The sequence below is a fragment of the Augochlora pura genome, chromosome 4, assembly GCF_028453695.1.
Source record: "Augochlora pura isolate Apur16 chromosome 4, APUR_v2.2.1, whole genome shotgun sequence".
Classification (NCBI taxonomy): Eukaryota; Metazoa; Arthropoda; class Insecta; order Hymenoptera; family Halictidae; genus Augochlora; species Augochlora pura.
The window spans coordinates 24,929,940-24,943,159 of NC_135775.1; the positions used below are offsets into that span (position 1 = coordinate 24,929,940).

General features: G+C 40.1%; 1 protein-coding gene across 1 annotated transcript in view; it reads left to right on the top strand.

Moving 5' to 3' along the window:
• The window catches only part of Rho-5 (rhomboid-5), a 342,352-nt gene extending 330,080 nt beyond the window's left edge, over positions 1-12,272 (top strand). The window contains exons 7-10 of the mRNA XM_078178102.1: positions 496-686; positions 1,464-1,760; positions 2,074-2,227; positions 5,210-12,272. Of these exons, the coding sequence (XP_078034228.1) occupies positions 496-686; positions 1,464-1,760; positions 2,074-2,227; positions 5,210-5,641 (1,074 nt within the window). The 3' untranslated portion in view covers positions 5,642-12,272. The remainder of the gene's footprint in view (positions 1-495; positions 687-1,463; positions 1,761-2,073; positions 2,228-5,209) is intronic.
• The last annotated feature ends 948 nt before the right edge of the window (positions 12,273-13,220 follow it).

A 13,220-nucleotide genomic window follows, 5' to 3' on the forward strand; every position in this document is an offset into this window, starting at 1 on the left:
TTGTAAAATGCATATACTGTTGCTGAGAAAAAGTATTCAGAAATTATAATTATAATAATCGATTACTAAGGCTTTTACTTTTTCTATCACTGCACCTTGTTATTATTATTATTACTATTATTATATATACTGTTATCGTTTCTACTATTACCATTTTTACTATTTTACTATTTTTTTACTATTACTATTATCATTACTACTATTACTATTATTATTATTATTGCTATTATTGTTATTTCTATTATTGTTATTGCTACCATAACCAATATAATTTCGCAACGCTTCGCTCCGTTATCCGCGACTGCGCTCGATCCACTAGCCGTCAGAGTGTCCGCCGCGAGAGTTCGTTATTTATCGTCGTTGTTGAAGTGGAAAATAAAAGGATCAGCTATGCTAGTGTGTCGATCGGAGATACCGTGGCGCGAGCCGCCGTCTCTCTTTTTTACCCCTTTTCCGCGATGGGTACGAGATACTGAATGCCACTTGAAATTTCAGAACACGATATCGACCTGGAAAAAGTGGGGGCCCGGAGACAGCGGACCCGGCGGACGGATAAGCGGATCAGTTTGCGGATTGGATCCAAAGTTTTGCGACGCCCCGGCAAGCATCGCGCCGTACGAATGGCCGGACGACATCACTAAATGGCCCATCTGTCGGAAGACTAATCCGTTCAACCAACGGTTTAGGTAAATTCGTTATCCCGCATTTCTTTCACGCGACGCTCGACTACCCCCCCCCCCCCCCTTTCTTTAATCGACACCCGAGATTTATTTATTTATTCGTTAGTCGACGTTATAAGCTACTTTTGAAATTAATAGCATTTTTCTAGGTGACCAATGATTTATTTTGGAGCTGTTTGAGAAAGAATTATTTAGTCGCGAGTTATTTAATAAAGGTGGTTCTTCTAGTGACATCTTCAATTTTTTAATCGATTTTTCTGTTAAATTCTGATAAATATTGTCGAGGCATACATTATATTATATTACATTATATTATATTATATTACCTTATATTACATTTTAAATATTATACTATCTATATTATATTATAATAGTAATATTATAATACAATGGTAAGGTATAATGGTAGTATAATATAATGGTAATTTTCTAATATCATAATATACAATATAATAGCAATATTACCCAACCCCCTTCTCATTTTCTTCAAACTGAAATAATCACAGTTTCACCAACTCTATTAGCTTCTTAGAAGAAAAATAAACTATACACTCAACAGTTTAAATAAATTAAAACCTTGGCACTACCACAAAACAATATATAAATAGTTCCAACAACTAATAAACCGTCTACTAATAAATAACGCAGTTTCCAATTAAAATACCAAATTCAATAATTGTTGACGCGCTATGACTATTATTTATTTAAAAAAAAAAGGATGGTCTCGCGGGGAGGTTTGTTGAAAATTTAAAACCGAGGAAAATCGTTTGCCCTGTCCAACAGTAGAAACGGCAGCCAAAGGGGTACAGGAAGCTTTCCTGTCGGCAAGTACAAGCACAAGATGGCGGAACACATGGTGTGCGAGGTGATCGGTCATCCGTGCTGCATCGGTATCCACGGGATGTGCCGGATCACCACGAAAGAATACTGCGACTTCGTGCACGGCTACTTCCACGAGGAGGCGTCCCTCTGTTCCCAGGTCGAGTGTTTGCACGACGTGTGCGGCATGATACCGTTTCTCCATCCCGAGTGGCCGGATCAGTTCTACAGGCTCTTCACCACCATTTTCCTTCATGCCGGGTATGTGTTGTAACGCGGCGAAGTTGATTAAGCGACCTGTGCGTTAGTTGCTAATTCTTTGCTGAACAGAAGTCTAGGAAATGGTTTTTTAATCACTGAATTATACTTGGAAGAGGCTATAGATTAAAATTTTGTGGATGAATGTCCCATGGAAAATTATTAAATTAGTGCTTAGATTTATCAGAAGCCTATTGGTATAATAATTATAATAGAATTGTAATAGAAATGTGATTTAATTGTAATAAGAATTATGAAAGAATTTTCCGAATATTGTACGATTAATATTTGATTTTTAACTCTATATCTTTTCCAGAATCCTCCATCTGTTCATCACGCTATTGGTTCAGTACTTCCTCATGCGAGACTTGGAGAAGCTTACGGGATCGCTTCGCATCGCTTTGATCTATTTCATCGGGGCTCTAGCCGGAAACCTGGCCAGTGCGATATTCGTACCTTACAGGGCGGAGGTGAGTTGTGAATTTGAATCTCGGCGCGAGGCGCTCGAAATTATTCTGCGGCGTCTTCCGTAATCGTACAACTATGTATGATTTATAACATTTATATATGAGTGGAGAGAATTGATATGATTTTGTAATAATTGTAGCTGTGTAATTTAATTATCGCAGGGTGGGTGGATAAATCAGAATTAGGGTCGATCATTTTAAATTAACGTTAACAGTGCTAAAAAGTAGAAGAGACGCGTGAAAGGTGCTTTCAATAATAATAATAATAAAAGGGATGGAATTTTATTCTGATTATCGATGGACGTTAAAAAGGCTAAAATCATTTCTGCTAAAAGTAAAAGAAACTATAACACAAAACAGACAATACCTTTTTATTATAATATAATAACAAATACTAAATAATTGTAGCACTCTCTATTTAATAATACTAAGAAGCTCAACGATTTATCCCTCCCATCGTACGAACCGCATCTCCTCGCAACAAAAGATTTAACCGTAAAAACAATACGTTCCACTATACAATTATTCCTCGTGCTCGAACAAAAAATAATCGGCGCCGGTATTGTCGATTTTTCGTCAGAAATTGTAATTCGAAATCTGTCTTTAATTGGCCGCGGCGTGGCGGCGCGCCGTCACGATTTTATTGACCGTCGCCCGGCGTTGCCGCGCGAAGTTTTAATTGAATAATCTCACGGCGCGTTTAACGGAGCATTTCATTGTGTATCGTCGATTTAATCGACTCTTTGACCCAGGCGTCGTCGGGGTCGACGTAATTGCTCAGGGGACCACCGTCACTGCCGCCGCGTTGCCTCGCCGTGACTCATATCCACGGGAAACGGTAACGGTATTACAATCGTTCGTTTTACGACGCCGTTCGCCGCGCTACCCGGTGCCGTCTTATCGCCCCAATAGTTTACCCGTTAACACCGCCGGCGAACTCCCCGGTGCTGCGCGTCAATTCCGTTCCGGGACTTCGAGCCGGCATGATTTTCATAACGGTGCCGTTGCTAACAAGGCTGCACTGGAATCGGCGCGGTGTTGGTGTCCTTTGAGAAATTGAGATCGATGGGATGTTGAGATCTATGAGTAGCGAAATCTGTGAATTTTTTTAGGTGAAATTTATGAGTACTGAAATCTGTGAATTTTTTAGATGAAATTTATGAGTACTGAAATATAGGAGTAGCGAAATCTATGCTAAATCATTAACCCCTTCATTCTAACCACATTGTATGGCCAATCAACACGATCTACATATTAAAAATTCTCCGTCAATTACACCACCGCTTTCATAAATCTCTAACAAAAATAAATAACTAAAATATATAATTACGAATCCATAAAACGCGAGATGAAGAAATAAACGCCCCTATCTTCCATTTCTCAAACCAATTAAAAAGAACAATATAATTTCGATATAATATCTGCCCCCCTCCAATAGGTAAATTCTTATTTTTGCATAAACATCCTCGGACCGGTAATTCCAGTGTAATAACGTCGAAGGGACGTCGTCTAAACCGGAGAGCGACGCAAGTGGCGTTGTCGGCGAACCAACACGGTCGAATTCGTCTTGATTAGTCCGGCCCGAAGGTGGCCCCATGCCCGGAGCGAGCCAGGATCGCGATGTAAACGCCGGCACAACCGCCGCCCACCGCCTCATTAATTATTGCTCGCGGACCTGATTACGGTATCGGCGAATTTTAAACCCGGGTCACGTCCGCCTCGGCAACGGTATCGCCGCCCGATCATTTCCGCGACCGGTACATTATATTACGGTTTCGAACACGTTCGATGATTCTGCTTGCCGGGTTGTGTGTGTGTGTGTGTGTTCTGCTATGGTAATCGGCCTCCACCGGGTTACTACTTCGTCTCAATCATGGTAACCGTAACTGCACGCGCATTGCCGGCTGTAACGAGCTTGTTCCTCGTTATTAGCGCGTTACTCGAGTTTCTGCATCGCGGCGGAGTAAGACATTTAGGCTCGAGACACACCTGCCTAGTGTTCAATCTAATTTAGGGTTCCGATCTGTGTTTAATGGGGTTTAATTTCATTTAGTGTTTTAATCGAATTCAGTGCTTGTAATTTAATTTAATGATTTAATTTGATTTTATGATTTAATTTGATTCTATGATTTAATTTGATTTAATGATTTAATTTGGTTTTATGATTTAATTTGATTTAATGATTTAATTTGATTTTATGCTTTAAATTGATTTTATGTTTTAAATTGATATATTGCTTTAATGCAATTTAATGCTTTAATGAGATTCAATGCTAGTTTAATGCTTTAATTTAATTTAATGGTCTAATCTAGTTTAATGCTTTAATTTAATTTAATGGTCTAATCTAGTTTAATGCTTTAATTTAATTTAATGGTCTAATCTAATTTAACGATTTAATTTAATTTGCCGTTTTAATATAATTTATTGTTTCATCTTATATTGTGTTTTAATGTACGTCCAATAATGTTTAATTCAATTTAGTGCGTTAATCTAATTCAATGCCGATAATCTAATTTAATGTTTTAATCTAATTCAATGCTTTAATTTAATTTAATACTTTAATCTAACTTAATTCTTTAATCTAATTTACTGCTTTAATTTAATTTAACGTCTTAATCTCATTTAATCTTTCAATCTAAATAAGGAGTCTGCTTTACTCCTGTTCTACTACACCATAAGCTTGAACTTCGCCTAGGAATCTTCTATCGAAATTGTCAAAGAAAAAATTAAAATCCGTTCATATTTAATTTATAGAATATTTACGAAATATTGTGGTACACATAAATACCTATAATGTTTAAAACAGTGGAATAATTATAAACATTTATCAATGTGTCAATGAAATATTAATGCCATAAAGAAACCTATCGAGAACAGAGACAATGCAAAACTAGTCCAAAAAATTCTTTAAAAATTTTCTGAGTGATTTAAGTCTCGAAGTACTTAGGGGCAAATTTAATTAATGGTACAATTAACAAATTGCAGGTGGGCCCAGCAGGCGCGCACTTCGCGCTGCTCGCCACGCTGATCGTCGAGGTGCTGCACTGCTGGCCGATGCTGAAGCACCCTCGCCGCGCGCTCACGAAGCTGATCTTCATCCTGCTGTCCCTCCTCGTGCTGGGCATCCTGCCATGGGTGGACAACTACGCCCACCTGTTCGGCTTCATCTTCGGTTTCCTGGCGGCGTACGCGCTGATGCCGTTCATCTCGTTCGGCCACTACGACCGTCGCCGCAAGATCTGGCTGATCTGGATCTGCATGATCCTGATCGTTGTCCTGTTCACCCTACTCCTCACGTTGTTCTACAACGTGCCCGTGTACGAGTGCGAGGTCTGCAAGCTGTTCAACTGTATACCGTTCACCCGTGACTTCTGCGCCTCGCAGAACATCAACTTCAAGCAGGAGGAGTCCGTATGACACACGGGGCCGTGCTTCGAAGTCGTATTCGAAACATCGTCGTCACGGTGGCCAACCCGTGCCGCGCTGGTCGCGTCCCGATGGCGGCCGGTGGCGTTGCTCTGGGACCTCGTCGAAGCGGTGACAGCCACCAACAGCCCATGGTGGAGACGACCGTGGACCCTAGCGCCGGTGGCCACCCGGTGAACCGCGCGCAACGCCCCGTGACCGAGAGGAGGGTTTATACTCGCGCGGCAACGAATCCGGAATGAACACACGTGTTCGTCGCCACGGACGAACGACACTGCCTTAAACTTAATAAAGAAAAAAAAAAGAACGAACAAACAAACAAACGATCCGTCCGGGGGCCCCTAACAGAGACACACACGCGCGCGCGCACGGAACCACGTGACGCGCTCCTCTCTTCTTCTTGTTCGGCCGCGGGGGCCCCCGGCGGTGGTGTACATATTAGCAACGCGCAAGCCTTTACGTAAGCGAACCGGTTTCACGACGGTGCGCGCCTCGCTGCGAGGAACACCATGGACGATTCGCTGCCCGGCCCGCGGTGCGCGACCGCGCCCCGCGGGATATGAACGGGCGACGCCGGAGATCTGGCCCCGGGGGTGGGACCCCAGGCCCCGTTTGTCGCCGGAACGGACTGCGAATGGCTTAGCCCCGGGCTCTCCGAACGTGTGTACATAGCCAACAAAAAAAAAAAAACCGACGACTCTTGTTACATACGATATACATAGGGAGGAACGACCTTGATTACCTTTTAAGTTTAGGGAGGAGAGAGAGGGTGCGATAGAAAGAGAGATGTAGAGTCGAGAGCGAGAGAGAGAGAGAGAGAGAGAGAGAGAGTGAGAGTGTGTGGAACAACGTTGAAAGTGTGCGCGCGACGTGTCTCGTTGTAACGGAAGAGAGACGCGAGCACCCCCGTACCTCCGACGCCGGAACTATCTGTGATGGGCCGCGCGGTTGTCTCTTCGAGAATATTTTTCATAAGCCACGCGCTGTCGACGCGGCTGCCCGCTAAACAAGGCGGGTCGCGTAACATCTCTAGGCAGAAACCCAGCCCAAAACCGGTTCACCGCGGAATCGCACGAGCTTAATTTTAAGGTCGAGAGGTTGGTGTATAACGAATGAGTGGGGGAGAGGATTTTGGGGAGAAATTGGAACACGGCTATCGGAGAGAGAGAGAGAGAGAGAGGTGTAACGACGACGACGACAGGAAAGTGTTAAGCGATAAGTATCCGGCGAAACGAATCAATTTTTTATAACAAAGAAGCGCGCGAGAAGTGCGACCGGTGAACGTGTGACAGCGGGCCGAGCGATATCAGGACAATTAATCAATTTCCACCCTGTACATAAGTTGTAGACGTGGAGGAGGAGGAGGAGGGGGATCGGTGTTCATGGGGGGAACGGACCGAGGTGTGGCGAGATTTTCTGGCTAGGATTTTTCTGGGAATCGAACGGACGAGCGAAGAAAGGGTTTCGAGAGGATGCGACGCGAGAAGGTGTATTTTATTATGTATTGCGGGCGGAGCGTCTCCGTGTGGGGATGGTCGCCAACCCTAATTGCGATTAGGCTCGTTTAGGGACACGGTGGCGTTGAGGAAACGTGCTTTCCGTTTGCGTTCGTGTATGATATGAACCTTTCAGTATTTGCAAACCGCTTCATTTTTATAAACAATACCGGTGCCGAATAATCCGCGACGCGAAACGTGGCTCGCCATTGGAGCATGGCCATTTCGCGACGAGAATAATTCTCGTTAGTTCTACGACATTGGAATTCTTATTTATCGCGTAATTTTAATTCGTTTTGTCGAGCAAATTGCAACGTCGATTAACCAGGGAAAAAGTTAATAACAATTGGAAATCTGTCGGAGTGATCGCGCTGCGTTGCTCGAGAACGCGGAGGCATGGTTTTCTATCCTCGTACGTGTTGAGCGTGCCACGATCATCGACTTTCGGAAAATCCTCGCGATTATTATTATTATTATTAATTATTATAATTGGTGACAAAACGCGAGCATAATCTATTAAATAAACGCGCGTTATAGGAGCATTGTAACGGACCTATATAACGAACATAAGCGACTTATCGTGTATCTAATCGGAAAAGCAATTTTTATACTAATTCTCTTCGAGGCTAATATCTCTAAAAATTACAAAATTGAAATCGACGAATTATTTATATACGTATATATATATATATTATATTTATACGAATATAAATATTGGTTTTCTTCAGCGTGAATCGCCGGAAGGGTGGAAGGCAAAATTGGCGCGACGAAAGCGTAAATTTTTATACTAGGTGTGCGTATTAAAATATATAAAGAATCGAGGGAAACGGTTTCTTTCAATAAATAATTATAGACTTGGGCGGAGAACGATTCTCCTATTTTTTTAGTTGTTGTTGAATCGTTCGACGTTTACGGCGAGCGCAACAGTTACGATAATCGAAAACCATGCTCGTTGGTAAAAAAGGGAAACAAATTCGTCGAATCTTGACGCTCGGTTAATTGGTTTCTGTGTTCTTGTCGCCAATTTGACGGTGCCGCGCGCGCAAGATTCCATAAGGCGTTTTTTAAAAAAAACCATGCTTTTTGCTATAGCGATTCGTCCCGATTTCTTGGCGAGAAATGTGCACAGTGCTCTAATTTGTGAAATACTCTCCTTGCAATGTTTAAATTGTGTAGTTGCACTGTGTTGGTATATAATTTTTAATGCTGTGGTATTTTTAATATTGTCTCTTTTTATATTATTATTTGTTTATTAGACAAGCTATTAGGTGGTAGAAATTTTGTGAATTCACTTGTATTTTGTAATTTATTTTATCGATAATTGCCATGGTGAAAAGGCTTTTTATTAATTTACAGACTACTGGTCGGTGGATTATTAATATTTTCTTTTTAATAATATTGCAAGGCGAGGTTCTAACAAACGGACAATTTTTAACAGCTTCGACGTCCAAGAATCAGGAGATCGTTCGAAATAAATTAAACAATCGGGTGTTATGGTGGTTCTAGTGATACGATGTTCTATATTGTCTCTTTAATTTCGATAAGGAATATTACTGCAGCATTGCCTCGTTGCTGGTGCATTATCACGTCTAAACAAACAATACATATTTGTTCGCACGACGAAAAATTCAAAAGAATTTCCCACTGAATTAAGAAACAAATTAAAAAATTGTTACCATTAAATTAAGAAGTTAATTACTATTCCTCATCGCAAATTAACCCTTTGCACTCGATGCCATTTTAACTTCAAATCTGAAGTGATTTCTCTGGCTCGCAATATTTCCATTTTATACAACTATTGCATTTAAATTATTTAAACGCATTAATAATTGAAATGCAAAAATAATTCTCGCGGGGCAAACCAACAGTTTTGCTTTTAACAATTTTTCAAATCTAAGCTTCGTTAATATAAAAATTATCATAAAACGCGACAGAACAATTTTAGTGGTAACTCAGGGTGCAAAGGGTTGAGAAATAAATCTACAGCGTCGACCAGAATTTTTGTAATCGCGCACAGATATTATACGACAGAAAATGCGATGAAATGCCAAATAGATTTTAATATAGTAATTAATAACAATCTTTGCTATAGCAAATGGTTAGGCGAAGTGAGGCGCCCGCAACGAGGCGCGATGCTGCAAATTCGCCTAGTTCAATGATTTCAGATTGTGCGAAGCGTGATAAACGAGTGATTTAGCGACTGGTTCGAAATTTTGTGATAAAAAGGCAGCTTGAACGGGTGTGAAACAGTTCGGATCTATGGGAGAAGGGTTCGCGGGGATCGTACGTAAGGAAACAAAATGCGATCGATCGGTATAAAATGGGAAGAGGGGGTCCAGGACCTTCAACGATACACACACACACAAAACACACACACCTACGCAAAACAAACACACGAATAAATACATACAAAAAGGCGCACGTAACAGAGCGTATGCAAACGATGAACAGGACACACCCACCGAAAACACACTGAAAAATAAGAACAACAACAACAACAACTTTTCGGATTATATAAATATATAAATATATAAATATGAGTATATATAAATATACACGTATACATAAAGAAAACGTACGAGTTAAGGAGAGCGAAAGAGAGAGAGCGCGCGCGCGAAAGAGAGAAAGAAAGAGAGAGAGAGAGTAAGAGAGATAGTGTGGTGGACCGTGGCGATTGTCGACGAGCAAAAAAAAAACATATTGTTATTATTGTAAATGTGTCATATACAGGTAATAGCATGCCATACGAAGAAAAAAAAAATTGATCCGAGGTGGTCAAAACGGAGGGAAACGAGTAAAACAAATTCGAGAATACCTTCGATATTTCCATACCGATCACGGCGAGGTGGAATGTCGTCTTTCGCCGCGGGGACGATGAGAATGTTGACTGCGTTTATGTGTCGCCTCGGCCTCGGCTGGCCAGCGATTTCCCTCTCGGGGCTTTTACCATGAGATCGTCGCTACCCCGTGAAATCGGCACGCGGCGATCGGCGGAACAACGTTATCGAATCGGAGACGTTTATTTTTCATTGATTTCTCACTTGGATTTTACCACGAATATTTTTTAGAGAATTTCTTAATTTTTATTTATTTATTACAGTCACGCAATTTGTTGTTTATTGTCGCGTTTGTTCGACACACTGTAGGGTATTTTACGGTTTAATTGTCATTGTCATTCGGACAGAGGGTAAAACTTTGACATGTTTGAAATGACGTCGAGAAATGATTCTGAGATACAATGATGAAATATGGTGACGTTATACGTAATAAAGAAAGTTAATCAATGCCTTGTAACACGACTGTGGATTTTTATGCGAACACCTGGTTGTATCGTTTCTTTGGTGTATAGAGAAATCGCAATTTTATTAGCTCTTTCGATGTTAAATTTATTGAGAGTACTGATTAGAATTACTGTATACATTTTATCTTGATTTATTGTACTTCGATATTTATTTAAAATATTCAGAGATTATACGCGTTATTTTTATATGATATATTAATATCAATGTATAATATATTCTATATTAATATATCAATATTAACACTACATATTATATATTAATATAAAATATATAATCTACACGTACCGATTTCACAAAATATTGTTACCATAATCAGTCTCATAACAATAGCTTCCACTTTCCACATTCGACTCTCCATTCTAACATCAACATTCCAATAAATTGTTACATAAAATTTCTCTAATTCATCTCACAATTATTCTTCGATTTCAACGTAAAATTTTACTATAATATCACTATGAAAAAAAATTCAAAATCGACTGATTTTCGAGCTGGAACTTTTGCCAGCTTTATTAAACTATTTCGAGTCAAAAAATTCACCGATTATGCTGCCGATTCGATCGCGTTTGACAGCTCGAACCGCGCGCGATTTCCCCGGGCCGACGATGCGCGAGATTAGGCTACGATGCCGAGATTTATCTCCGTGAGGAGAGAGTGCCCCCTCCGAGGTCGAGGCGTCGCCCAAAAAGTGCTTAAAACGACGTTTAATCCGAAGGAGTCACCATCCGACGTAGAGATTGTGTTTGTTTGACATACTCGTTTTTTGAGCAGCTCGACTAGCTGGGTATAACGTGTCGCGCAACGGGCAAAACAACCCCCCACCCCGAGTCTGCACATTTGTCGACGCGTGATGAAACGATTTATATTGTACACGGAGGTCCTCTCGACGATTCGCTCTCGATCCGTCGTGTGAAGGGGATAACTGAGCATACAGACGAACAAACAAACAAAAAAAAGAAGTAAGAGGACGCGAGAAACTAGCGAGAGAACGTGAGAGCAAGAGAGAGAGTAAGTGCGAGTAAGAGAGAGAATAAGTGAGAAAAAGAGAGAAGAAGAAAGAATAAATGAGAATGAGAGAGAAGAGAGAATAATTGAGAAAAAGAGAGAGGGAGAGAGAATAAGTGAGACGAGGAGAGAATAAATGAGAATAAGAGGGAAGAGAGAATACGTGAGAAAAAGAGAGAAGGAGAGAGAATACGTGAGACGAGGAGAGAATAAGAGAGAAGAGAGAGTAATTGAGAAAAAGAGAGAATAAGAGGGAAGAAGTGAGACGAGGAGAAAACAAGAGAGAGTAAGAGAGAATAAGTAAACAGAAGAGAGAACAAGAGAGAGTAAGAGAGAATAAGTGTGACAGATCAATTGAGAGAGAGAAAGGGAGAGAGAGTCTGAACGAGAGAAAAAGAGTAATAAGTAATAAATAATGATAAAGTGGTAAAAGCACGCACCAAAGAGAAAATAAATAAACAAAAAAAAGAAGATAACGAGTCGTAACGATGTCTTGTAAATAAACGTATGCGTCGAAAATGGACCAAGGACCTAAATAGTGCAGCTCGTGTAAAAAAAATTGATATCCCGATCTCGCTATCACGTAGACGAGCTCGGATGGTAGGATCGTTAAGTAAAGCTACAATTTATCCTAACGTTGTTTAAATACGGCGTGAGCAATCCTTAAACGCGATCCTGCGTTCGCGGTGACCATAATCGTCGTGATCGCCGAGATCCAATTTCGAAGAACGTCGATGCATTTTCGATCGAGTCAAGCGTTGTTGAATGGATTGTTAACTATGGAAGCAATTAATTATTATGGATGAAATTCTTTTGGATTTTAGGTTATAATATTGGGGACTGTAAAATTATGGAAATTACAGGAATTATCGAATGAATAATTTCGAGATCACGAAACTTGGAAATATGGAGATTTTATGAACTAATAATTGAGAGTTTGAAAATTCCAAGATATTATAAATCAAGAATTTAAGAAATTTCAATATTTAATGATTGATTATTTGAAAAATTGAGAATCTGAAGACTAAAATATTTATAAATTGAATATTTGAAATTTCAATATTTATAAATTGAAAATTTGAAAATTTTAATATTAATTAATCAAGAATTTATAAAATCCAAAATTTAGAAACCAGAGAATCGAAAAACTAATAATTTGAAAATCAACCCTTAAAAATTCAAAGATCGATAACCTATAATTTTAATATCTCGAGATCTAAAAAAATTCGTGATTTTAATAACTCGTAAAAATCAAAGCATTTAAACCAATAAATCAGAAAACGATTTCGAAATGATCGCGACGTTCTTCGAAGTGGTTATGCTCGTCGGCGACGATCATGGTAATCCGTAGATCCTGGATCACCGTTTCAGGACTCGATTACCGGAGACAGAGCGAATCCGTGCGAGAGAAAAAAAATTATTCTAATGACAGTCCTCGATCCCCTTTTATATATATACATACATACTTTAAGAAGATTCCACCACAGCCGCGCGGTATTATTTTTCTGTATCCCTGTATCTATAACGAGTGATATAAGCATTAAACGATGGACTTAAGGGTTACGAGTAATACGACTGTACTATTAAACGATTATTATGATTACTTCGCCAGTTTTGTTTCCATCTAGTAATCGGGTAAGGTTTTCGATTACGATTATTATTACTGATCATAAACGATGCATTGTAATTGTCGCTGTTATATACAATACATACATACGTGCGTATAGGCATACGGTGTGTGTGCACGCGGGCGGACGCGCGCGCGCG